At 35.3% G+C, this 27,398-nt stretch overlaps 2 protein-coding genes and 2 non-coding genes across 5 annotated transcripts in view; 2 read left to right on the top strand and 2 right to left on the bottom strand.

Moving 5' to 3' along the window:
* The first annotated feature begins 7,111 nt into the window (after window positions 1-7,111).
* On the top strand, window positions 7,112-9,829 carry LOC129940015 (sperm-associated antigen 1). The gene is made up of 4 exons (XM_056048233.1): window positions 7,112-7,472; window positions 7,535-7,929; window positions 8,485-8,606; window positions 8,673-9,829. The coding sequence occupies exons 1-4, from the start codon at window positions 7,197-7,199 to the stop codon at window positions 9,293-9,295; spliced, it is 1,416 nt and encodes a 471-aa protein (XP_055904208.1). The 5' UTR covers window positions 7,112-7,196; the 3' UTR covers window positions 9,296-9,829.
* Window positions 9,377-9,449, bottom strand: Trnaa-agc (transfer RNA alanine (anticodon AGC)). The gene has a single exon. It is a non-coding gene; the product is annotated as a tRNA-Ala (tRNA).
* Window positions 9,830-18,080: 8,251 nt separating the features above from the next.
* The window catches only part of LOC129938398 (aminopeptidase N), a 206,859-nt gene continuing 197,541 nt past the window's right edge, over window positions 18,081-27,398 (bottom strand). For both annotated transcript variants that reach the window (XM_056045932.1, XM_056045933.1), the window contains 2 exons: window positions 20,086-20,229; window positions 18,081-20,019 (listed from right to left, as the gene is read on the bottom strand). In XM_056045932.1, the coding sequence (XP_055901907.1) occupies window positions 19,764-20,019; window positions 20,086-20,229 (400 nt within the window). In that variant the 3' untranslated portion in view covers window positions 18,081-19,763. The remainder of the gene's footprint in view (window positions 20,020-20,085; window positions 20,230-27,398) is intronic.
* Window positions 24,052-24,123, top strand: Trnaq-uug (transfer RNA glutamine (anticodon UUG)). The gene has a single exon. It is a non-coding gene; the product is annotated as a tRNA-Gln (tRNA).

Below are 27,398 nucleotides of genomic sequence, written 5' to 3'. Positions count from 1 at the left end.
TTTAATCATTTTTTTAAATTAACGAACATACTTTTTTAAATTGCCCCTACCCTAAACGGAGGGAGATAGACCCCCGCTCCTATACTAAAATATGCTTGTTTTTAACTGTTCTATACAAATCCGTCATCAAACTTTGTCGCCTGATTTATCTTACTCTCCTCTATTATTAAGTTAATATTTTTTGTATTGGGACAAATGTGTCCCCGTGGTCGTGAAAGGGATAATTTATCAGATGACTGTTCTGTACACTAAGGCTCATTTCACACTACACGGTTTCGACAGTACAGCAAAAAAACCGGACGACATAAACCTGATCAATGGCTAATTACACATTATAGGGTTTATGCAGGGTTCCTTTGCTTAGTATACATTTTCACAGGTCTAGTTCGAATTCTGTGCAACGAATAAAATCGTATGATGTGAAAACATGCATTTCGTCAAGTATGCCACTAAGCTTATCGCGCCGCGCGCCGTCCGGCTGCCGTATATTGTAGTGGCAGTAGACCGTTACTACATGGTGTGGCGCCGGCCGGCATTTTGCCGTGGCCTTGTAATATTAGAGCGTATATGCTCTTCTTCGCGCCTCTAACAAAATGTCACCGTCAGTTTTTTGCCGTACGGTCAAAACCATGTAGTGTGAAACGATGCTTAGAGTGCACAAAAACAAATGAAGGTATACATATAACGTACTCCTTACAGACTTTTGATATTGCTTATCGTTCTATTTTAATAGCTCAAGGCTAAGATGAAATGTTTTCAGTTTCCGTTTGTAGCAAAGCATTTAATTTGTTAAGGTGACTACAAGTTGGATAGATTATCGACTCTCCTCTAGCTTTAAATCAAATTAAGCCAAATTTAAAATACTTGCTAAAATAGTTAAGAAAAGAGGCTGGGATGCAACCCACACTGATAACTTCCCATCGAGTCTGTCGATTAGTCTTGCTTAAAAGTTTGTAGGTTTTCGTGTTGAGTAACAAAAATTTCAGTTGAATTATTCCTAAAATTTTAAAATTACCAACAATATTTTTCATACAATGAAATAGTTTAGTTTGAAAATCTAGTTTTGTTAAGGAGATTTCGAAATCAAATGTTTACCAATTTTAACAAATTGGATGAATGAAATTAATTTGATAGATATCAAGAACCGAACATCAATTTTTACGAAATTTGCGTACTATTTCTTGCAAATTTTATTTTCTTATAAAAAAAGGACTGTTGGACTTTTATAAAAAAAAAACTACTGAATATCGAAAATAATATTTTCTATGAAATCATTATTTTACTAAATGTTGACACAGACATTTTTCTAAAAATCTATTATTTCGACTGTGGGGACCTTGAAACATCGAGAAATGTCAAAATTTTGAATTTGACAAATAGGACCCATTACAATAACATCCTATGGGAAGTTAATAATGACATATATTTGACAAAATTGATAATTTTTTTGTTAAGCTAAAATCGATTAGATTGTTTATGAAAAAGATGTAGTTGGACAACCCTTTTTTATATTGAGCGTGCACTTAAGAGGTTCTGACTTGATGCACATTGGTTTTGAATGTCTGAACATTGTAATGAGTGTAAAATACTGAGCCTGGTAGAACATTCCACATTCGTGTAGTGCGGTTAGGGAATGAATCGCTGTACTTATCAGTACATCCCAAATTGAGTTTAGAAGTAATATTAGTATTTTTTAGAAGTATGGGTATTACGGTTTAATTGTTTAAAAGGAGGAATGTTACTGGCTATTTCGCTACAGCATTGCTTATAAAAATAACGATTAAACAATAATAGGCATAAGACCCATGTGGCTGTGTTTTAAAAAAGAAAATGCTTCGGTAGGAGAATAATCTTATAATAATTATACTAAAATTTTGGACGAATAAGATCTTTTTAAATTATACCCATTTCAGAAAAGGTAAACAACTTCGCGCATCGCCGCCGGAGAAAACCTAAACACTTAAAGTTAAGCATAGTTTGGAATAAATCTATAACTATGTTATTACTGGTAATAAATTTATAATTTTCCAAAGGCTTTTGGTGACCTTATTCGGAATTTAACTTCAGTAAAAAATTTCAATTTTCATATCCAATATTTTTAGTATTTCATTTACTTTTCATAAATGGTGATTAGGGTTATGTCTTCACCTGTTCTGTTCTACATAAACATTGAAGAAATGGTGAACCATGGTTAAAAAATACTTCTAATAATAAATCAAGACATCAAGTTTTTAAAATATCTGTATTGAAAAACTATAGAAATATTTTGAAAAGGTTTTTGTTCTTTAATTTGAGCTGATAGTGAACATCAAATTTCGGGTTTGAAAACACCACAACTTGGGTTTAAAAGCGTTGAATTAATGTTGTATTATATATTGTGACGTGATACAAAACTAATTGTTTTTTTTTTAGTTTTTTAACAAACCTAAAAAATACTTGAAAACCTATAAATGAAAAGACTTACACGTTCAGAATGAAAACAAAGAAGACATTTTTTGATAATAAAATATAAAATTTTGAAAAAAAATTCAACTAACGTTTTATTATAAATTAAAAAAAATGAAAAAATAGTTGTCACCTTGAATATTTTACGCACAAACAATTTTTAATATACTTTATCCATTTTTTCCAAACAGTGATGGTTATTATGCCATCCGTTGATGCTAACTATTGCCTTAAGATGTTAAGCAGTTAATTCCGAAAGAATTATCCAAAAACAACCGTGAGTTTTTCTTTAACCACTTGCAAAGTAGGAGTTTTTTAGTCAACTGAATAGGTACAAAGCCATTTTCTTCGTTGTTTATAAGTTTTTTGGAGTGCTTGAAACTAACGATTTCAGAGTTTTCAGTAAAATTTAATTCTTGATTTCAAATTTTAAGAAAAATGGGTAGATCTACGTGTCTTAACAGTGTTGAAAAAGCTAAAATCGATTTACTTAGAGACCAAGGCCTAACTGAAAGTGGAATAGCTGACAAAGTTGTCCGAAGTTTAAATGTAGTTTATTCTTACTTGAAAAATAAAGATGCATACGGCAAAAACATGAAGGGAGGTAAGAAAACAGCAACAACACCCTGATGGGTTCAACTTCTCTTTTCACGACTTAAGAAAAGAAAAAACATTTTTAAAGCGCCATCATAGTCGTGAAGGATGTGTCATGTTATGGGGAGTAGTCAGTTATTATGGAACAGTTGAGCTCGAGGTTGTAACATCAAAAGTGACAGCAGCTGGGTATAAAGTAATTTTGGAATGAAATTTTCCTAAATTTTCTAAAGAAAACCAACAGTCAGTTTTTTTCATAAAAATTATGATCTACAAAATTTAGTACGCAAATTATTAAAAATGAATGTCCAATTATCGGTATCTCGTGAATATATTAAGGTATTGACATTAAAATGATTTCATTCTGTGCTAAATTATCTTAGAAAAAGAGGCTGGGATGTGACCTACACTGATAACTTCATTTCCCGTCTGTCAATTTGTCTTGTTTAAAAGTTTGTAAATTTTTGTATTTTGTTAAAAAAGTTGTCAGTTTAATTATTCTTAAAAATTTAAATAGTTTGATCTCGAAATCTATTTTTGTGACCGAAATTTTTAGTCGAAACCTAATTTTTAACAATTTAAGTTTTCTTTAAAGTTTTTATTTCTTATATAAACAAATACAAGTTGGATAAATTAAATTAATTTAAAGTCAATATCTTCTATTTTTAACGAGAAATCAAGAACGGAACATCAATTTTTATCAAATTTGAGGACTATTTATTGTAGATTTTATGTTTGTATGAAAAAACAATATTTTCTGTGAAATAAAAAACGTTTGAAGACAATATTTCAAATTCTTGAAAAGCTATTTGAGTCGAAAGTAAATTTTTACCAATTTTAAGTAATGTTTGTTTTTAGGTTTTTATTTTTAGTAAAAAAAATTATCAATACGATGTTAAAAAAAATATTTCTTATAAGACAAAATTAGTTGGAAGCCATAATCTCAATGTTTTTAAAAAGGTGGCACATTTTTCTCAGTTTTTTGATTTATAAAAAACCGTAAATTGGATTTCTTTCCAAAAATATACCTAATTGGTATCAGGTTACAATATTATTATAAAATTTAGTTCAAGTCTTTAGCGTCATTGGTTCGTGAGATATTTAGGGTTAACCACAGTTTTCAGGGTAAGGCAAGAAACCTTGCGCCGATGTTCGAGTGACGTAAACGAGTTGATGATGTTAATGTCACCAATCATTTTAAAAACACATTTTTGAATACTGTCCAAGAGGCTTAAATAAGTTACTGGAGCACCAGCCCAGAGATGAGAGTTATATATTTAAGTTTCGGACGTATGTATATATGTTTTGTAGATTGTAGCCAGATCAGACGGAAAGAACAATTTCTTGCAACGTCTGAAAAAACCTAGACATCTTGCCGAATTTTTGTCGACATCGCGTATGTGATCGCTCCACAAAAGAAGGTTGCTGATGCACATTCCGAGGATATCGAGATTTTCCGTTTCGTTAATACAAGTTCCACTCATAGACAGTCGCAAAGAGAGTTTATCTCCCTTTAACGATACAAGACAGTATTGGGTTTGCGAAGCATTAAATTCTACATTCTGGTGTAGGTCGGAATTTAATAAACCAATCATGTTTTTTTCCGATACAGTTCCACATCCGAAGAGGATGTTTGTGTATCTGGAAACGAATTTGAAAAGCTAAGAGTGCTATCGTCAGCGAAACAATGTATAGGATTAGAAGTAGCAGACAGGATATCATTTATAAAAATGAGCAAGAGGGTCGGAGACAAAACGGAGCCCTGGGGCACACCAGCTATTACTTTATTGGTTTCAGACTTGAATCCGTAGAAAACAACTTGTATTGAACAGTTCGAAAGAAAATTTCTAATCCAACGAAGAAGAGATTCGTCAATACCGAAAATACGCATTTTCGATAAGAGAGCAAGATGCCATACTTTTGTCAAATGGCTTTGAAATATGAAGTGCAATAACTTTCCTTTCTCCAAAACGGTGTAAAGATTTGCTCCACTGTTTGGTGAGGTAAACCATGAGATCACAATTGGACCTATTGCTACGAAAGCCGTAATGCCAGTCATTAAGAAGCTTCTGTTCCTCAAGATATTGCATAAGCTGATAGTTAATCAGCGTTTCCATGACCTCGGAAAGAATGGACGTAAGTGCAATCGGTCGGTAATTAGACGGTGAGGAAGATTCGACTTTTTTGGGAATAGGCTGGAAAAACGCGGTTTTCCATCCGGTCGATCAGAGACCTGAGGAGTAGGACAGATAAAAGAGCTTACGCAGTGGTTTTGCCAGCGTTGAAGAACACCTTTTTAGAACAATAGTAGGGGGCCAGTGGATTTATTTATTTATTCATCAAGCAGATTAATATAATATAATTAACAACTAAAATATAATCTTACAGACTACAGAAACAAGGTTTTTAAATTTAGTAACAAAGAAGTGAAATATAAATAAATATATCTAATTATGTAAGGCTTAAACTTGAACCAACAGTAAAGGAGTTAAGTAATGAATATAAATATATATAAAATTGACCGAAGGGTAAATAGATCTTTAAATTATTTTGAGTTTCGAACCAAAAAAACCTAGCACAGTATTTGCTTTAGCAACCACAAAATCAATGTGGGAGTTGAAGTTTAGTTTGTAATCAAATATTACACCAAGATCTTTATTTTTTCTGAGATTAGTAAGTTGTGTTTTATTTATTTCGTATTCAAAACAAATTTGACTAAGGCTACGAGAAAAAGATAATGATTGGCATTTAGAAACATTTAAGAAAAGCTGGTTAGCAATGCATAACACAGATAAACACTCAAAGTCACTTTGAAGTAAGAGACAATCGTCCAACGATTTGATACAGCGGAAAATGTTGATATCATCCGCAAACATTAGGCAGAGATAATTGTTGATAACCGTTGGTATGTCATTGATTAATATCAGGAATAGAAGGGATCCCAAGTTACTTCCTTGAGGAACACCAGAGGTTACATGAATTACTTCACAAAATAAATCATTAACGCAGACAAACTGTGTTCTACTTCTACTTATGAGGTAGGACGCAAACCATTTTAAACTATTTAAATGGAATCCGATAGATTCCTACGTTTTAATAATATAAAATGGTTGACCTATCGAAAACCTACGAAAAATCAGAAAAGACTACATCAGTTTCAAAACCATTTTCGAGATTTCTAGTGATTTGGTTACAAAAAATAGCTAGGATTGTTGTAGTGGATCTTCCAGTTATAAACCCATGCTGAGATGGCGCAATCGTTTCTTTAAGAATTAAGGTTAGTTTTTTATAAACTATTTTCTCGAAAATTTTGGGAATCGTAGACAATTTACTTATAGGACTGTAATTAGAGACATCCTGTTTAGAGCCAGATTTATGGATAAGAATAATATAGAAAATTTTCCAATCGTCAAGAAAAAGATCCTTTTCGAGAGAAACGATGAACTGTTAATGGCCCTGAAAGAGCAACAGCACAGTTTTTCAATACAATTGGTGGAATTCCATCAGGTCCCGGTTGACTATTATCATTGAGATGCCTTGGAGCTGACTTAATTTTATGTATGTTAAGATCTTTTAAAACTCTCGCCATAGTACGAGTGCGAAAAAAGATTGGCCCCATAGAATCACTAACGCGCTCGATGACAGCCAGAGTCATAACACTCACTCACTCGCGAAACAACCTCTTTTTTTATTATTTTTAAGAGGTATTATTTGACCTAGGAAAAGTATTTTGTAAAAAAATTTCCATATCCTTGGAAGAAAAGAAAAGAGCGAAAAGAATACCGAAGGTAATGTTTCATATTTCAGCACTAACTTTCGCTTCTAGGGATGTTTATCAAACAAAATTGTTCTAACATAACCCTTGGCTCAGGTTTAGATTGACATGTTCTAATTAAGCTAGCATTCCAAATAAGAATTTATGTGCATTACGTTTACTGACCTTGAGCCTTCTTTTATCCTATTTATCATTTATTTTCCATGTTTCCTTATTTTCAACCCCTAAGTTCTGTATTCATTTTAAATAGTAATGTTTGATCGATAAATAACAAGAAATCAAATCTTCTATCAAAGAGGGAAGTTGTTTTGAAGTTTTGAATAAAAATAATAACGATTGATATTTCTAAATAAATAAAACAACACAATTTAAAAATAAAAATATGGAAAAACGTACATTTCTACAAAAATACCAAATACCAATTAATCATTTGGACTTTGATTACGTCAAAACCTGCAAAAATGCGAAGGAAATGGAACAAATTGTAACAATTCTAAGATCTGGAGAAGAGGGTTACTTTCCCGATTTGACAAAATGTGCCGAAGACAAATTAAGAGAACTTAAACCTCATAGTCGTGCCTTGAGAACTGAGGAACGAGTTATTACCAAAAACAGTTTAAGTTCAAAAGATTTGGAGGAATATAATGCACCGATAACAGTAAGTGAAGTTATGTATGTATAAAGTCTTTGCAAAATGTATGGCCACAAATTTGTCTATAGGAATGGTCGACGGATATCAAAAATAAGGACTCATTGCTTTCGAAAATACAACAAGGTTCACAAAATGATGCAGTTCCTGAACTACCACCCATCAGGAAAGGAGGAAAAGTTACCACTAAAAAAGAAGTCTCGAATGCAAACAATAATCCGGAGAAGAAATCCAGGAATACCGGTCAGGTTAAAAGTTCTACAAACTATAACCAATGGGATAAATATGATGCCGATTCTGAAATTCTTAAAATGGACCTTGCAGAGGAACGCAACAAGGAAGAAGTTGAACGCAAGAATAGGATGAACAAGAACAAGAAACTTGAAGGTGCTACCGGGGCTGGTGAAAGTAAATCGAAAATTTATGAAAAACTTACAAAAGTCGAGAGAGAAAAACTAGCGGAAGAGTAAGTTAATTTTTTTGTATTAATTCTTCTTAAATTGAAGTGAAATTGGAATTGAATTGAATTGAATTTAATTATATAATATAGAAGTAGCTTTGTGAACCAAAAATAACTTAAAAACATTGCACAACAATTTATTGAAAGCAAATCACTTAAGCATTTTAAGCCAAACCTGGGAACCCGTTTTGTGAGAGTTGTCTTGCTATATTGATACTTTAGGAAGACAAGATAGAATCAAAGCAGTCTTAACTGTCTTATTAACCTTTTTACTTTACGATTATTGTTTCGCTGAGTTGGTTCTCATAATAAGGGTTTAAGGTGAGAGAGAAATAAAAAAAGTATCACCGTTAGCAGAACATGGTTTCGATCCACGGACCTCTGGGTTATGGGCCCAGCACGCTTCCACTGCGCCACTCTGCTTGTGGACGGTTCTTTCAATTTCTAAATATAAACCAATCATAATGACGTTGACGTTGCTTGGTTGGGGTTTACTAAAAAAATATTTGCTTTAATTTTTGTTCTGTCATTTAAATTTCAAGCTGACTTTTCAATTTTCAGCTTCAGAATTCGTGGAAATGAGTTCTTCAAGTTGAAAGAGTACACAAATGCATTGGAACAATATTCTCGTTGTACAGAAATTCTACCTTCCGTAGCTGGTTACAATAATCGAGCCATCGCAAGTATGAATTTATAATTATTTTGCTTTAATTATTATGATTAATGTGCATTAATTTTTGTTTTCATAGATTTAAAGTTGCTTAAGTATTCCGATGCGCTTGCAGATTGCAATAATTGTTTACAGCTTGATGAGAAGAATTTAAAGGCATGGTTTCGCAAAGCCGAAGCATATTTGGGTATGGACATGAGACATGATGCTCTTCGAGCATATGAAATGGTAAAGCTTATTGATCCCACCAATTCTATCGCTTGTAAGGCCTTAGAAGACCTTCCAAAGGAGCTGGGTGAAGTAGCACCAATTAATGCTACACGACTTCAAATTACCGAAATTGACAATGATTCAGAGGAGGATAGTATTTCTGAAAAATCTAAGCCTCCACTGAAGGTTTCAACGGCTCTATATGCCCAAAAGGCCTACTCACAACAGCCGAAGCAAACTCCGAAAGACTATGATTTAGCTGAATTGATTAAACCAAATAAAGTGGTTAAAAATAGTTTGATGAAAACAATGGAAAATTTGGGCAAAGTTAAATCCAAGGCATTGGACCCGAGTGACAAGAAAAGTTATGAAAGCCCTAAAAAGCCTATGCAACTCAAGAATACAACACCAGATTTGAAACTACGAGTTGAAACGCCAAATGAAAGGTCAAGATTGAATGGAGGAGGAAAAATGTTGATTCAAGAGTTGTAATTTAGTTTCACTTACACAAATTAACAAATTGAATTTATTAAATTATATAAACTGTTTAAGTTTTTGTTTAAAATAGATATTTGGAGATGCGGGGCATCGATCCCCGTACCTCTCACATGCTAAGCGAGCGCTCTACCATCTGAGCTACATCCCCTGATAAAAATTTTGGAGGCAAATATTCTTATTTAATTTTTTAAAATTTGTCTTAATATCGAAGACAAAAACCATATATAGGGTTGTTGTATATGCTAATTGGGACATGGGACAAATTCGGAACTCTGATTGCAATATGAATAAAAAGGTGACTAATAAGAAACATTATAGGAAACACTTTTTATAATAATTATAAGAAGCTATAACTTCTTTTAAAAATCCTACTCACAAAAATTATTTCAAAGTTATTACAGAAAATCAATTAAAACTTCAAATCGCTTCAGAAAATAAATTAAATAAAGATTTCATTGTGCAAAACTGTCAATTTCTAGTTAAATTTAAAGTTTCTTGTTTAGGTGAATAAGTTTTAAGTAGAAATACAAAAATATAATATAAAACTTTAAAAATCAAAAGTTAAGGAAATTAAATACAAATGAAATGAGAGCGATGATATTAAATTTAAAGAGACTCAAATATTAGAAAAGGAAACATACAAAAAATAGTAACTATACGCCCATGTGCACATTGAAATTTCTTTTTATTCACTAATTTGTTTCTTAACTCAATATTCGACAATCTAAAGTTGGTCTACTTTAAAATTTAAAAATATCAAATTTATTTAGAAATACTAGCTGACCCGCCAATCGTTGTTTTGTCATATAAATTAATTCATTAAAATATTACATATAAACGGTGATTTTTTAAGAGCTTGAGAACTTTTTAAAAAAAAAACGCATAAAATTTGCAAAATCTCATCGATTCTTTATTTGAAACGTTAGATTGGTCCATGATATTTACTTTTTGAAGATAATTTCATTTAAATGTTGACCGCGGCTGCGTCTTAGGTGGTCCATTCGGAAAGTCCAATTTTGGGTAACTTTTTCGAGCATTTCGGCCGGAATAGCCCGAATTTCTTCGGAAATGTTGTCTTCCAAAGCTGGAATAGTTGCTGGCTTATTTGTGTAGACTTTAGACTTGACGTAGCCCCACAAAAAATAGTCTAAAGGCGTCAAATCGCATGATCTTGGTGGCCAACTTACCGGTCCATTCCTTGAGATGAATTGTTCTCCGAAGTTGTCCCTCAAAATAGCCATAGAATCGCGAGCTGTGTGGCATGTAGCGCCATCTTGTTGAAACCACATGTCAACCAAGTTCAGTTCTTCCATTTTTGGCAACAAAAAGTTTGTTAGCATTGAACGATAGCGATCGCCATTCACCGTAACGTTGCGTCCAACAGCATCTTTGAAAAAATACGGTCCAATGATTCCACCAGCGTACAAACCACACCAAACAGTGCATTTTTCGGGATGCATGGGCAGTTCTTGAACGGCTTCTGGTTGCTCTTCACTCCAAATGCGACAATTTTGCTAATTTACGTAGCCATTCAACCAGAAATGAGCCTCATCGCTGAACAAAATTAATCGGACGTAAAGCGCGAAACACATTTCGAACCGAACACTGATTTTGGTAATAAAATTCAATGATTTGCAAGCGTTGCTCGTTAGTAAGTCTATTCATGATGAAATGTCAAAGCATACTGAGCATCTTTCTCTTTGACACCATGTCTGAAATCCCGCGTGATCTGTCAAATACTAATGCATGAAAATCCTAACCTCAAAAAAATCACCCTTTAGCTAATTATGACAATACAAAAAAAAAACAATATCAATGGCTTAATGGAACAGAGTGTACAATATTTTCTGTGATCCAATATTTCGGCAATACAAACAAACTGGATGGTTTGACCACTCGAGAGCACGAAACGTATAATTGTCCGCGTAAAAAACATACAGTGCTCAAGTCTTAGCCGCAAAAAGGGATCGTTTGGCCTTGAGACTTATTGATAGCCATTGCAAATGCTAATCTAATTGGACATTGGAGGCGTTTGAATTGAATTAGCGCAAGTGTGGGTATAATAGGGATTCACAATAATGATGTATTTTCACCTCGGAATTTGCCATTTAGAATTATGGTTTTGATAACATTTTCCATCAATTTTTTTAATTACTAATCGTGTGCCACTGCACGACCGTGGTGGGGTTCAAATTACGAAACAAAATTACTGAAGATCCCATCTTCAGTTGTAAATTATGCGGTGGCATGTCTGGTAAATCTAATGAGTTCAAAAACTCAGTTGGATAAATTACAGCTTTGGTAGCATCACAAACTGTATCATATATATATTTGTATTAGACCGATTCTTCTGGTAACAAATGTTGTATCTTGCGATTAAATTCGTTGACATCCACATATTTTGCTGTTAAAATTGCTATTTCTGCCGGGCACTCATGATTTGTTTATTGTCTGGGTACATGGGGAAATATCTGGTCAGTGAAAACATTTTGTAAATCAATAATCGTGGCGAAATCGAAATTGTATGCATCCAGTTTCATCTGTTGTAAATTTTCCGTCGCCTATAACTAATAATTGTTTTGAGAATGTTTCATCCGATGGATCTTAAGCATTTGAACACTACGCCACTGTGGCGATAATTTTAAGCACTCGTTGCTCTCATCAGCGTACGTTGAACGTGGAACAATGGGAGGTGTTTGTCCGAAACTACCTGAAAAGAGTAACAGAGTGCCGCGAAATAGTCTGTCGTTCTTTTTTATCTTTTAAAGTCCTGTTCAACGCCTCAATCGAATTTTTGTGTGCCATAGTACATTAATCCCAGATGATAATTTTACACTGTCTCAGAACTGTGGCCGTGGATGATTGTTTTTTTATATTGCACACCGCGTCTGGGTTATTTTGAATATTTAGTGGCAGTTTAAATACTGAATGAGCTGTTCTGTCTCCATCCAATAAAGTTTCCACAATGCCAGAAGATGCAACAGATAACGCGATACCATTATTTAATCGTATTTTTTCAAGAATTAGTGAAATATGGAATGTTTTGCCATTTCCACCTTCTGCAACAAAACGAAATCCACCTTGTTCTGCTGAAACTGCGAAACATGATGTGGTCAAAAATGGTTCTTTGTTCTTCAATCATTAGTAGGACATTGCGAGCTACAATCACTGCCATTTCTACGATATTGTATTGTTGTTTACGATTCAATTCAGTGTCTTATAACTCAGATGCATTTCGATTTGGTGAATGCATACTGAAATGACTGAGTGGTAAGTTGGTAATGATAACGCAATGATCCTCAATAGCAATCAATGTTTCATTGTACATAGCGTCACTGAATACTATCGTAAGATCGTTGCACCGTGTACGACGTTGATGCAATTCAACCAAAGTACTTACGAATATAAGAAATAGATAAAAACCTATTCTCACACCTACCGAATGCATATTCAAAATTGGTCAAGCCGTTTCCGAGCAGTATGGCAACTAACTCTGTGATAGCAGAGGTCCGTTTGCTAATATAAAACGTAAGTATTTATGTTCAACTTAAACCCCGAAAAGTGACACATAGTGTTTTCCAACAAACATAAACTTAAACATAAATATCTTTAAGTAAAACATAACTTATTTGATAAAACAAGTTCTCTCATAGATACAAAAAAATAATGTTTAGGTTATTAACTGAATTATTTGCCAAGATTTGTGAAAAAGTAAAGTATATAGTATATATACTGCACAAAAAAAATGGATTTTGAATTATCAGACTTGTTTTAAAGATAACGTAGAAGTCCTCGAAATTTTGTAAGTAGGAGTCTCTCGGCAAATTTATAAGCGAAATTAATATTTGTTTCTCTTTTTATAAAAGATTTCGCTTAACAAAAAAATAACAATTGGTTTGATATAAAATTTAAAGCTTTTTGGAGCGTCCATCCAACAGTTACCCACACGTTTCCAGTACAAACATCTTTACTATATAAATGTAGTTATATCCTTTCTAGAAATAATTCTTTTGCTCCTATTAACCAGATTTTGGTAACTTTGCGCTTTTTTGCAACGTAATATCATCTCTTTAGCTTAGCAGATTTTGTTTTTTTTGTTTTCATTTTTTTTAAATTCATTTTTATTAATTCATTCTTAAACCTATCTTAAAGCTAGACAAAAATTCATAAAACTAGCCTAATTATCCATAACTTACAACTAACTTAATGGTCTCATTAAGTTTAACTCTAAGTTAAACTATAACACTAACTACTAATGCCTTTCGGGCCTAAGATCTATTTTAAATTCAATTCAATTTTATTTATTTTTGTATTAATTAGAAAATTGAAAAAAAAAAACTAATATCAATGTCCTTTTTATTTTTGCTTAAAAACTACTTAAAATAAGGTCCCTAATATAAAACTTAAAAGTAACTTAAACTACCTATCCTACCTATAAACTACTTAAAACTAGAACAACCACAGCATCAAATCTAAGGTTTTTTGTTTTTATATTTAATTGTCTTTTTTTGCTTGTTTTTTTTTTCTTTTTTGTATTCCATTTTTTTTAATTTTTTTTGTTTTTTTTTTTTAATTTTTTATTTTTTTTTTGTGCCACCATGCCTATTCTACTTAAAACTAAACCCTAAAACTTTAAAACAAGTATGTAAGCAGGCCAAGGCTTAAAACCCCATCCCGACTACCCACTATAAAGTGCCGATTGAAGCCACCAAAACTTGTTCTCCTGCTTCACCCTATCTGTTCGGTCCCGCTCGGACACAGCCTACTGAACCGAAGGAGCTCTGCTCCGCCTTGTGCCATGACGTCCCGATTGTACAGAAGTCGCCTATCCACGGTTCTTCGTCTGACGTGGTAGATTAACGGAACTGCCAATCTATCCTGTATCAGACCGCATTTGTCTAAAAAGAGGAATGCCTCTGGTGGAATGAAGCCGCTCAAGCATGCACTTTCAAAATACTCGTCGTTCGGATAGAACGCCCCAAAAATTAAATTGTTGGTCGAAGCCATAGCTCTTGCAATGTGACCTCGAACGAGTTTTATCACGAAATTGTCAATTCTGTTGATTCGAGCCCCGTTGTATAGGACCTCGTTGGAAAAGTAATGCACATAAGAAGTCTCAGCTGTTCGATATAAGCCGGTACAGCGTCGTAAACACTGCCGCTCGAACACCCGAAACTTCTCCAACTGGGAAGGGGCAACGTTGAACCACACAGGACAACCATACACGATCATTGGCCGTATGAGGGCCATGTAGCAAATTACCTTCACTCTGGGGTCAAGCCGACTGCTAAAAAACAGTCGTTTCGTCAGAGCGAAGGCTCCTCTGGCCCTGGTCAGAGCAGCATTTATATGTCTGTCGAAATATAAATACTGATCTAACCAGATACCCAGGTACTTCACTACACTTTTGCTCGCCAATGGCTGCCCGTGAAGATCAACGATGACCATCTTGCGCCAATTCTTACACGTATCCCTCGTGGCCCTAGCCAACGGAGTCCGGAACAGAATTGTCTCTGACTTCTGGACATTTATTTTCAGTTTCCAGTCGTCGCAATATCGCTGAATCTTGTCGAAATCACGCTGCAAGAGAATTCTAATAACCTCAACCTTTCGGGCCGTTCTGTACGCAATTAGATCGTCGGCGTACGCAATTGCCTTTGTAAGACTACCTATCAGATCGCTGGTGTAAATGTTGAAGAGAATCGGCGAATTCACCGCTCCCTGTTGAAGACCATTTTTAATTGAGAATGTTGTGGTAGAAGTTACATTGCCACTTTTGACAACAAACTTTCTACCGTTAAGAATATCATAAAGTATATACAACAATGGCTTGCTAATGCCAAACCTGCTCAATTTTATGTAAAGACCCTCTAACCATACGGTGTCAAAGGCCTTTTCCAAATCAACCAGGACAGCACCTGTGCATTGTTGTTTTGATTTATGCCATTGGATATCAGAAACGAGTTTAGACGCAGCATGAATTGTGTCATGACCCGCCTTGAACCCGAACTGATTATCCGGAATTATTTTGTTGTCCGCAGCCCACTTAGTCAGAGCCCTATTCATGATTTTTTGGAAAACTTTGCTGATGCTCGGAAGAAGACTTATCGACCGAAGATTTGACGGGTTGGAACCCCTGGTTTGATGAGGAATGTCGGCTGGCAAATGCAGCCAAATAACAGGCACGCAAAAGCGGCGCTGCATAAAAGGACGAGAGCTGCTCATAAGATCTATGAGCAGAAGAGGCGAGAGGAACGCCCACTTCTCAGAAGGAAAAAGAGAGGGCATGAGAAGCGTGCGGTCGAAGATGTCGAGAGGTTTAAAAGCAGGAATGAAGTTCGAAAGTTTTATGAGCAGGTGAAACGAAATTCACAGGTACATAAACCTAGAACCGAAGGCTGCAAAGACGAAACTGGAAACATCATAGTGAAACCGCAGTCAATGCTGAGGATATGGAAGGACCACTTCTGCAGACTGTATAACGGCGACGACGAACTGAATTCCGCTGTCAGGCAGGATGACCCATTCGATATAGACGACGAAAGCCAACAATCCCGTCCTCCCGACTTAGACGAAGTAAAGATTGCCATATCTAAGCTGAAGTCTAATAAAGCCGCTGGAGCGGATGGCTTGAATGCCGAGCTCTTTAAAGCAGCTGGAGATAAGTTAGTTAGGAGCATGCACCAACTTATCTGTAAGATATGGTCGGAAGAAAACATGCCCGATGAATGGAACCTCAGTATTGTTTGCCCGATCCTGAAAAAAGGAGACCCTCTAAACTGCACCAACTATAGAGGAATAAGTCTACTTAACATCGCCTATAAAATCTTCTCTGCCGTAATATGTGAACGTCTAAAGCCCATCGTCAACAACCTGATAGGTCCTTATCAGTGTGGTTTTAGACCAGGAAAGTCCACAGTTGATCAAATATTCACATTACGGTAGATCTTGGAAAAAACCCAAGAACACCAAATCGACACCCACCATCCGCATATGGCAGCATCTACAGGGACGAGCTGTATAGAGCCATGTCTAGTTTTGGCATCCCTGCCAAACTCGTCCATTTGTGCAGGATGACCATGGAGAATTCACGCTACTCCATAAAGGTTGGAAACAATTTAACAAAACCTTTCGATGTCAAAAAAGTTTTTAGACAAGGTGATGCGCTCTCATATGATTTTTTTAACATCGTGCTTGAAAGAATAGTGCAGAGCTTACGCGTCAACTCTAGAGGCACTATCTTTCAAAAGTCTGTCCAATTACTAGCATATGCTGATAACTTTGACATAATGGGAAGAACTCAGCGTGATGTCAATGGGGCTTTTGTGAGTATTGAGGCAGAGGCGGCAAAAATAGGTTTAACGGTTAATGAGGGCAAAACAAAGTACATGCTGTCGTCAAAAAAGGACATGCAACACCGACGTCTTGGTAAAAACTTCACCATCGACAGACGTAAGTTTGAGGTAGTCAAGGACATCGTCTACCTAGGCTCCGCTGTAAACGCAGAAAACAACACCAGCGCTGAGATCAAACGCAGAATAACTCTTGCTAACCGCTGTTTCTTTGGTCTAAGAAAGCAATTGAGTGGTAAAATCCTTTCTCGAGGTGCCAAAGTGTTGCTATATAAGACCCTTATCATCCCCGTCCTGCTATATGGTGCAGAAGCATGGACTATGACAAAAGCGGATGAAAGCACCTTGGGTCGGTTCGAGAGAAAATTCTTCGTGTGATCTACGGTCCCGTATGCATCGAATGGGAGTGGAGGAGAAGATGGAACGACGAGCTGTACTGGTTGTACAGCGACGTAGACTTAGTCAGAAAGGTAAAAATCCAACGACTATGAGTCTGGGACACGTAGAGCGCATGGAAACCAATGCTCCGTCCCGGAAAGTCTTCGAATCCACACCCACCGGACAGCGCAGTAAAGGAAGACCGCAGATCAGGTGGCGCGCACAAGTGGAAGGTGACCTCACCCAACTTGGAGCTCGAAACTGGAGACATCTAGCTAGGGACCGACCTAGATAGAGAAGTTTGTTGGGTGAGGCCCTAGTTCACACAAGACTGTAGCGCCACCTTTAAGTAAGTAACTAAAATCCGTATTTTATTAAAACTTAAAATAAAATAATATTATTTCGTTGGCTGTTTCCCGCGAAACACCTTGTTACATTGGAACTTGAATGAATTTGATTATTACAAGTTGCGGTTAGAGATTAAGCCTAGTACATACTTCCTCGTGAAGTGAACGTTCGCCAGTGGAGAAAGTGAACTTTTGACATTGCTCACTGGTACACACTTGTGAGTACACGTTGTGAACATGAACAAACCAAATGTCAAAGCTTCACCAACAGTTCCCGTACATTTTGCACGTGAATTGCCCGTGAACGAGAACTCTCCACTTTGTTCTCCACTCAGCTTCACGAGCAAGTTCACGGGTGAACCAAAAACTGAAATTTGTATGGGTTTACGAGATGGTTCACAAGTATGTACTAGGCTTTAACCAGGAAAGAAAGTATCCAGTAGTAAATTCAACGATTCTTGACTTAAAATTATCCAGGAGCCGTCTGCATTTTTCAGACAGCTTGGCATCGCTGGATCAGTTGAAAGAATTTTTCGTTGCTTAGAGGTCTCTTCTATCGTGTCAGAGAGAGACCGCCAAGAAGATCGGTTAGATTCCCTTAGTGTATTTTTACAACTTCTTATGGATTTTCTATAAGAATTTGTTAGTGTTAATATTTTAAAGTAATGACACCTGAATTCTTATAAACTCAAATAAAACACATTATTAATTTTATTATATTTCATGTTTAATTTTATTCATTAATATAATTTTTGACAATAAATAAAGTGATGGATGATTAAAACAAATGCTTTTTCATTATTCCTTTCAAACTAAAAATTTCAAGCTTATTATTTTATATAAAAAGAAAATCAAAATTCTTAAAACAATTTCATTGCATTGTGAAAAATTTAAAACAAACAATTTTTTAAGATCGTTTTGTTACATTTTTGTTAAACATTTAACATTATTTTTGTTTTCTCTAATAATCTGATTAAGGACACTCTTTTTAAGGCTCATTTATTATTCATTTAATCTGTGTACATAAATACATAATTCTCTTTCTTGCATTATTTAAAATTTTATTTATTTTTCTAAGGCATTTAATGTGGGATTTAAGAAAATATAATTTATACAAAATCAACTCAAAATATGGGTTTTTATTTGCTAATAATATAATTATACAATTCATGTTTTTACTTTCGAAATATATTGTCATTAAACTTTAAGCAAATGACAATGTGAAATAAAGTAAGGAGGCATTTTGTTTTGTTTTTGTGACAAGAATACTTTAATTGGTTTTATTTAGAAAATATTTGTTTTTGTTTTTTCTTTAATTCAAACTCTATTTACTTAAGTTTAAGTATATTATTTTTTGTGAATTTGTCTCTATTTTGTTGAAGTTTAATTTTCTACCATTACTACTGAAGTGCACGTCGATTTTAGGAAACTAATTATATTTTTATCAGTTTTAGACGGTTCCGGTTTTAGTTAAAGTTTATATCCAACATAATAAATGATAATTATTTACCATTTTTTAATGGATGTAGGTTTTGTAAAAATATTTATTTATAAATAATTTAAAAAGATTAAGTATTAATTTTTGTTTGTATAGTTAAATAGTGTACAATGTGGTTTAATTATTTTATAGGCAGTTATTTTCGTAGATATTTTTCATGATTTTCCTAAATTTTTAATTTAAGTTTTGAAATATGACTTAACATCAGCTGCCTTTGCTTAACGAAAATATTAAAATAAGGTGCAAAATGTATTTATTTTTAATTTAAATTTTCACTAATGCAAAGCGGGCTTAAGAAGTTTCCAATATTTAATACCTACCTACGTTAAATTTGACACAAACTCTATTTTCTTTTTCTCAATATCTTGGAATGACACCATTCTTTAGCCCAAAGACAATATTTTTGTTTTCTAATTTTCCAAATTTTATTTTTAACTTTACAAAAAACAAAAACAAAAATGAAATTGTAAAAATCTAATGAATAATAGGAACATTAGTCTTCAGTTTTTTCGCTCTTAATTTATTTTATTTTTCGTTTTGCACCCAAAAATATTTAAAATAAGTAATGAAATAAAATCTTACAAAAGGCCATCGAGCTCTGTTTTCGAGCTTTGCATATTAATTATGTGTATATAATTAAAATCTTAAAACTTATATCACTTGTAAGCAAATTATATATAATAAATCTTATATAAAAAAATGGGCCTTATTAATAAATATAACTTTTCTTTTTTTTTTAAACGATACTTAAATATTGTATATCTAAAATTATATAAAATATTTTGTATAGTTTACAATTTTTATCAATTAATTAAAAATAAAAATTATTAGAAATACATTTTAAGCTTAAATAAAAATAAAGTTTAAAAAAATAATAAGTAAATGTCTTAAAATATATTTATCTGAAATTCACTGACTATCGTTTCAAGGAAAATCTTGAGACTATAATAAGATCGATTTCTCCAATAAATATTATTATTAACTTGTTCCATCGCAAGTTTAATTGTATTCTCTACCGAGGTAAGTCCCAAGCTACCGGCTCGTATGGCAAAACGTTCCAATTGCTCCCGGTGATAGTCTTTATTCATAAATGAGGTTATTGAGTCAATCATTTTTGTGAGGGTTGAGAAGCCATCTCCAAAGCTTAAAGTTCAAACAAAATGAATAAGTCTGGTTTGTTTTTTTTTTAAAAACTTTTTTGTAACTTACTATTCTGAGATCTCTTTTATATTCGTTGCGAGGAAATCGAAAGCAATTTCAAATCCAATTGGATTTTGAGCAACGGCACTAAAAGCACGAGCTCCGTCTTGTTTGAGGATGCCAGAAGAAGGATCGATGGTTAAGTTAAGGAATCTGTAAGAAAGAAACAAGCATTTAATAAGTTTTTGTTTTATTTGTTTAGGTATTTGAAAGTATTTGTAATTTACTTAAAGGACCTGTCGTATTTAAAGACCCTTTTTTAAAAAAAAGCTATTTCAGTTTCAGGGATGTTCAAACGGTATACATGTGCATTCAAGAGGACACAAGCGTCCACGGGTTTTTCTCAAAACCTACCCCTGTCTATGAACTCCTACTCTTATCTCCTCGTGGTAAACACCGGGTACCTTGTACCTCAACTGGAGAGTGGGTCCCAACCTCAGCGGAAAGTGATTGCTGGCGGCAAACGAGAGGGGGGAAGAGGTCTTTCCACTAAGGCACCTCTCCTTATTCAGACTGCAGCAGAGGAATTCCCGAGATAGAATCAACGGTGGCGTCTACAGTTCCAGTAAGGTTGAACTACTTAGTGAACCCCATATAGTTCTACTACGACACGTTCGAAGCCTAGGCCTGTAAGAAGCGGTTATGCTGGCTCTCGCCCTTGGAGTTAAACCAAGGACCTGATCCTTCAGGTTGAAGGTCCTTAGAAAACCCAGTTTCAAATCACTAACAAGCCTCGGATACGGACGGACTTACTGTTGACAACTCCCGCAAACGAAATAAGGACAACCATCTTCGGATATGCACGTGGAATGTTAGGTCTCTTAATAGGCCACGTGCAGCTGAAGAATAAGCAGAGGCAATAGACTGCTTTAAAACAGGCAACACCGCCATCCAGGAAATACGATGCAATGATTCGGGCAAAAAGAGGATGAAAAACTGCGATATTTATTATGGTGACTGCTACAGTGAAAACCGACAGCAATTTATTTGTCATTGGAACGATACCTAGGCAACAGCTCTTGAGCTATGGCCATCTGCATCAAGGCTTAATTCGGTAATATAAGCCTGATATGCGCGCACGCCCCACAGAAGAGAAGGATGTTAACACATAGGATATGTTCTCCGAGCTCATAAGCAAACACATATGAGCAGTGTCCTAGCTACGAAAATGAAACTGTCCTGAGCGATTTTAATACCAAAGTAGGAAGGGAGGACATCTTTGGTGAAATAATCGGGAAGAACAGCCTTCACGACAACACTTCTGACAGCGATTTAAGGCTCATCGATTTTGCTGCATGGCAAAACTTCATGTTAGGCAGTACGCGTTTTCCACACCTCAACCAGATTGACCACACCTCAACCAGATTGGCCACAATACGATCGACGCTAGACACCCTTCCAGCATTATTGACGCCCGACTCGAACCACTTTCTCGTTGTAGTTAAGGTAGTACTTTGGGTTTCCAGGCCAAGAAAAACAGGGAGATTCTGGGAGAAGATAAAACGTCGAACGGCTACAATCGCAAGAGATTGCCGAATTCTTCTTCGCCCTTATTCACACAGGACTGTAGCGCAATGTTATAAAAAAACTGCTCTACAATAAGGCGAAAACCGACAGCACTTATTTGGGTGCGGATTTGTCATTGAAACGATACCTCGGCAACAGCACTTGAGCTATGACCATCATGGCCATCTGCATCAAGGCTTAATTCGGTAACATAAGCCTGATATGCGCTCACGCCCCACAGAAGAGAAGTATGTTAACACATAGGATATGTTCTCCGAGCTCATAGACAACACATATGAGCAGTGTCCTAGCTACGAAAATGAAACTGTCCTGAGCGATTTTAATGCCAAACTAGGAAGGGAGGACATCTTTGGTGAAATAATCGTTAAGAACGGCCTTCACGACAACACTTCTGACAGCGGATTTAGACTCATCGATTTTGCTGCATGGCAAAACTTCATGTTAGGCAGTACGCGTTTTCCACACCTCAACCAGATTGACCACACCTCAACCAGATTGACCACAATACGATCGACGCTAGACACCCTTCCAGCATTATTGACGCCCGACTCGAACCACTTTCTCGTTGTAGTTAAGGTAGTACTTTGGGTTTCCAGGCCAAGAAAAACAGGGAGATTCTGGGAGAAGATAAAACGTCGAACGGCTACAATCGCAAGAGATTGCCGAATTCTTCTTCGCCCTTATTCACACAGGACTGTAGCGCAATGTTATAAAAAAACTGCTCTACAATAAGGCAATTAAAAAAGGTTTTGATTCCTTTCCAATACCAATCCACAATTTAATTGAATTCATTATTTGTGAAACTTATGTTTTGTGAGAATATAAGTTTGCCATTGACACGAAATAACGATATACCGCTTTAGAAACAATCAAAAGGGGATTACAGAAAGCTTTCTTGTAAGGCAATAATTATGCGCTTACATCCCCTTAACGCACACGGTAAATCGTTTATAAACAAAACAAAAAGAACAGTGCCTAAATGCCTGCCTTGAGGGATCCCTGAATTAAATTTTTTACTTGTTTGTTTCGTAGAAAAGTATATAGAGTAAAAAAGTAAGATTAGTGTCACTTTAAGAAATATTTGGAATTCTGGATCGCTCGCTCCCTAACTAAATGTATCCCGTTGCGCACTCCAAGTTGAGTGAGGTTACTCCAGCTGCACTTATACATACCCAGTTTACAAGGAGAATTGAATCAAATGTGAATCAGAACCTAGCGCAGTATATACCTGAATCGGATCGAAATATAACACTTCAAAGTTACGTCTGGTGAGACATCGTTGATGTGATTTATTTGATTTTGATATCGAGATGTTTGATTAAGTTGTTTCCAAGCTTTATAGAGCAGCGCGAATGCTCCAATGTCATATCTTATGCCAAACTAGACGTGGTTCTATACAATTCGCTCCTTTATATGCTGTCATATGCAGGCTTGAATTCGAAGATGAGATGGTTGTCGATTTGGTGTTCTTGTTTTTTTTCAGGATGTGTCGTAATGTGAATATTGGGCAGTGGACTTTCGTGGTCTATAGCCACAATGATAAGGGCCTGTTAGGTTGTTGACGAAGGCCCTTGGACGTTCACATATTACGGCAGAAAAGATTTTGTTAGCAATATTAAGTACACTGATTCCACTATAGTTGGTGCAGTTAAGAGGGTCTCCTTTTTTCAGAATTGGGCAAAAAATTCTATTCATCGGGTCTGCTTTCTTCCGCTCATATCTTACAGATAAGTTGGTGCTCCTAACCAAATTATCTCCAGTTTTGAATAGCTCAGCTTTGAAGCCATATGCCAATGCCTTTGTTAGACTTCAACTTACTTCGTCTAAGTCGGTACGACGGGATTGTTAGCTTTCGTCGTCTATATTGAATGGATTACCCTGGCTGACATCTGAATTTGGTTCGTCGTCGCCGTTATACAGTCTGCGCAAGTCGGCCTTCCATATCCTCAGTAATGACTGCGATTCTACTATAATCTTTCTACTTTCGTCTTCACAGCTTTCGGTTCGAGGTTTATGTACCTGCCCAAAAAACTTTCGAGCTTCATTTCTGCTTTTGAATATTTCTACATCTTCCACCAGAATTCTTGTTGGTGGCTGTTTGATACCCATCAAGTCATCAAGGTCATCAAGGCTAAATTCAAGGCAATTTAGTCAGTATTGACATTCAAACTCACATTAGTCCAGTAACCAGAAGATTTCAATAGATTGAAGTTCAAATATCTCACAATGTGAAGGCTTACTGCTTTATTTGAGTTCATTGAGTTCAGAACATTTTTGTTCCATAGTGTAGTTGTCTTTTAAACAGAATTTAAAATAACATTATTTTGTTCCCAAATTCAAATGAGTTTGAAGAATAATAAATTTCGGCTAAATTCAGTCTAATTCTATTCCTGTATTTATAATTTCTTTTTGTTTGTCAAATAAGAACTTTGACCCCAAAATTTTAACGGTTCTATGGTGTAATGGTTAGCACTCTGGACTTTGAATCCAGCGATCCGAGTTCAAATCTCGGTAGAACCTGTGATTTCTTTTTTAATTATGTTTTTATTATTTTAGGTAAAATGTTGGTAAGGTAGGTGCATGTAACTTGCCCACAAATTTGGCAAAAAATGTTGAAGCCCTTAAAGCCAGATCGTAGTAGTGATATACGAAAATAAATTTTTTGTTTTACTGCTTTAAACTTTAGTTGTTAAAAATACTACTTAAGCAGAGACGAAGAATCGAAAATCCAGCCCTATTCTAATTGCTTAGTACATATTCATAAAAAAGGGGAGGGGTCATATGAGTCATATACAGCTAAGTTATGTAGGTAAAGATTTCTTTATAAGATTGGTTTGTAATAAAACGATATTCACCAAAAATCTTTTTGCCGTCAAAAACAACTGAAGTCTTTGTTTTCACACAATTTAGAATTTGGAAAAACTTTATTAGATAATACTTTAAATAATTTTCATAAGTTATGTTCTAAAAGAAAGCGCGAACATTCAGGTTCTTAAGTAGAAACCTTGAATAAGTTGCCTTTCAATTTCTAAAACATGTCTTCAATTCCATCTGATTTCTTTTAACGCAAATTGATTTACTAACAAAACAAAATTTGTAAGATCTTAAAAAATTAAGGAAATCTATTTTTTGAATTGAATTACCTTTTGGATGCTCTTAAAGTGAGATTTAAACACGATTTTCCAGAATATGTCCAAAAAACACCAAAAATTACTCTTTCTTCCCAACTTATTTGTTTACCTTAGTTTGGTTTTATTTTACTTTAATAGAAATTATATGTACCTTAATTCACCTTTTCAAATTTAAGAACCAAACATTTTTCTCTCTACAATTTTCAGGTTTGGTGACTCCTTTAAGATACAAATAGATACAAATATTTTCAAAGGTTCACATAAAGTTAGTAATTTCTTAGAATTTATCTTCTAGCTATAATCTCTGAAAAAGCAAACTGATAACGATAGTAATTAAAGACTCCTTAAAATTGAGTCCGTAAAAAATAAGACAAAAAGGCCGTATTTTTCTCGCAAGCTTTATCATTTTCTGGATTTTTGCATTATTTATATTTTTGTAGCGTTCTTCTTATTAAAGAAACGTCAACAAGAACAGAAAATATTCTTTTTGGAAAAATCTACGTTCCAGTACAATTTCTGCATGAAATGCACCAAAACCCCTATAAACTATTGTATTTAAGCTTTTAAATATGGCATATGTAGAAAGCTGTTGGAATCTTGGGGAATGATTTCAAATGAAGGAAATCGTCCGAAATAAATATTTAGACCATATCTTACTGGACAACTAAAATTATCTAATAACTAAAGTTGTCACTTTAGCCCTTGAAATGTGCTAATGTTATAAGGTTGAGATAATATACATTATGTTATTTAAATTTTGTCAGCCTCCTTTAGAGAACATAAAGTAAAGTGGTGCTCAAAACATGCTGACGACCCCCCCCCCCCCCCATCAATTTAAGTCTGGATCCACCCGTGGTCTTTAAAGAATATATGCAAATGGTAAACAGGGGCGGATTGAGGGTGAAAGTTGTCTTCTGTTCATTTGATAATAAACAAACTCAAACAAGCCATCTCTGACAACATAACTCGCACTCAGAAATTGTTGATAGTTGTAAGTCACTATAGGCCCTGGTTCTCCAAAGACTGTTGCGCCACTGAGAAACCGTATACGCAAGTTTTATTGTCTTTAGTTCCAGACAACTAATTTATTTTGACCCGAAGTAAAGGTAGTTAAGAGTGACACCAAGAGCATATTTAGTTTGAACTGCGAAACAAGCCACACAGCGACGTTTGCAGAACATTATTATCTCTAGGCCTCCGAGATCTTACAATTTGGTCAACAAAATAGATCACTTTCATTCTGATTTTTTCTTGAAGTTTCTTGGCAACCCTTGTTTTAAAAATAGACCTTGGAATCAATTAAAGTAAATTTATTTGAATTCGATATCTGTACAAAATATATGTACATATATATTTTATACAAGTGCACTAGGAAACATGTATGAATGAAAATTACATATTTATAGAAACATATGACTTGATTTCACGATTGACAGAACAGTTTGACTTTGACTTTAAAGCTAAAACATAATTGTTATAAGCATTATGCTTGTATTTATAAGTTTGTATGCCTTATTTCCTAGTTGCCGTTATTGATCCCATCAATCTTGGGCTGAACTCACACATGAATAAATGTGAGTTAAAAAAAACAAAGAGTTGAGGTGAGATTTTTCTCAAGCCCAAGTCGATGTTAAAATGGTAGACATGTGCATTCAAGAGGACACAAGCGTCCACAGGTTTTTCTCAAAACCCACCTTTGTCTATCAACTCCTACTCTCAACTCCCCGCGGTGAACATCGGGTGCCTAGTACCTCAACTGGAGATTGGGTTCCAACCCCAGTGGAAAGTTGTTGGGGGCAGCAAACGAGAGAGTGGGGAGAGATGTTTCCACTAAGGCACCTCTCCTTATCAAGGCGGCAGCGGACGAATTCTGGAGATGGAATCAACGGTGGCGTCTACAGTTCCAGTAAGGTTGAACTACTTAGTGAACACCTTATAGGGCTTCTTCGCCATATTGGGAGCCCAGGCCTGTAAGGAGCGGTTTATCCGGCTCCCCTTCCTTAAAGTTATACTAAGGATCTAGCCTTCCAGGTTGGGGGTTGTGCCGTCGAGGTGACTTCCTGGCCACGTAAAAAATACCTTAAGTTGTCAAGCACCAACAAGCCTCGGATACGGACGGATTCACTGCTGACAACCCACGCAAACGAAATAAGGACAATGAACTTCGGATCTGTACGTGGAATTAACAGACCACGTGCAGCTGAACAATTAGCAGAAGCCCTAAACTGCTGCAAGGCAGATATTACCGCCATCCAAGAAGTGCAATTTGATGGACCGGGCAAACGCAAACTAAAAGACTGCGATATATGCGAAAAAAGAGAGCATGAGAAGCGTGCGATCGAGGAGATAGAGGGATGTCACAACAGGAATCAGGTTCGTGAATTTTACCAAGAGGTAAAAAAAACTCCCAAGAGTACCAGCTACGAACCGAAGCCTGTATAAAGACGATCAGGGCAACATCGTAGTAGAAACGCAGTCGATGCTGAGAATACGGAAAGACCACTTCTCCAAATTATATAACTGCGATGACGAACCGAATTTCGCTGTAAAGGAGATAGAACCACTGAACCTCGGCGACGCAGATCAACTATTCCGCCTACCCGACCTTGACGAAGTGAAGATAGATATATCTAAACTTAAGTCAAACAAAGCTGCTGGAGCTGA

This window comes from Eupeodes corollae, chromosome 1 (assembly GCF_945859685.1).
Source record: "Eupeodes corollae chromosome 1, idEupCoro1.1, whole genome shotgun sequence".
Taxonomy (NCBI): Eukaryota; Metazoa; Arthropoda; class Insecta; order Diptera; family Syrphidae; genus Eupeodes; species Eupeodes corollae.
The sequence above is the reverse complement of the archived record's forward strand: the minus strand, read 5'-3'. Positions and strand labels throughout refer to the sequence as shown.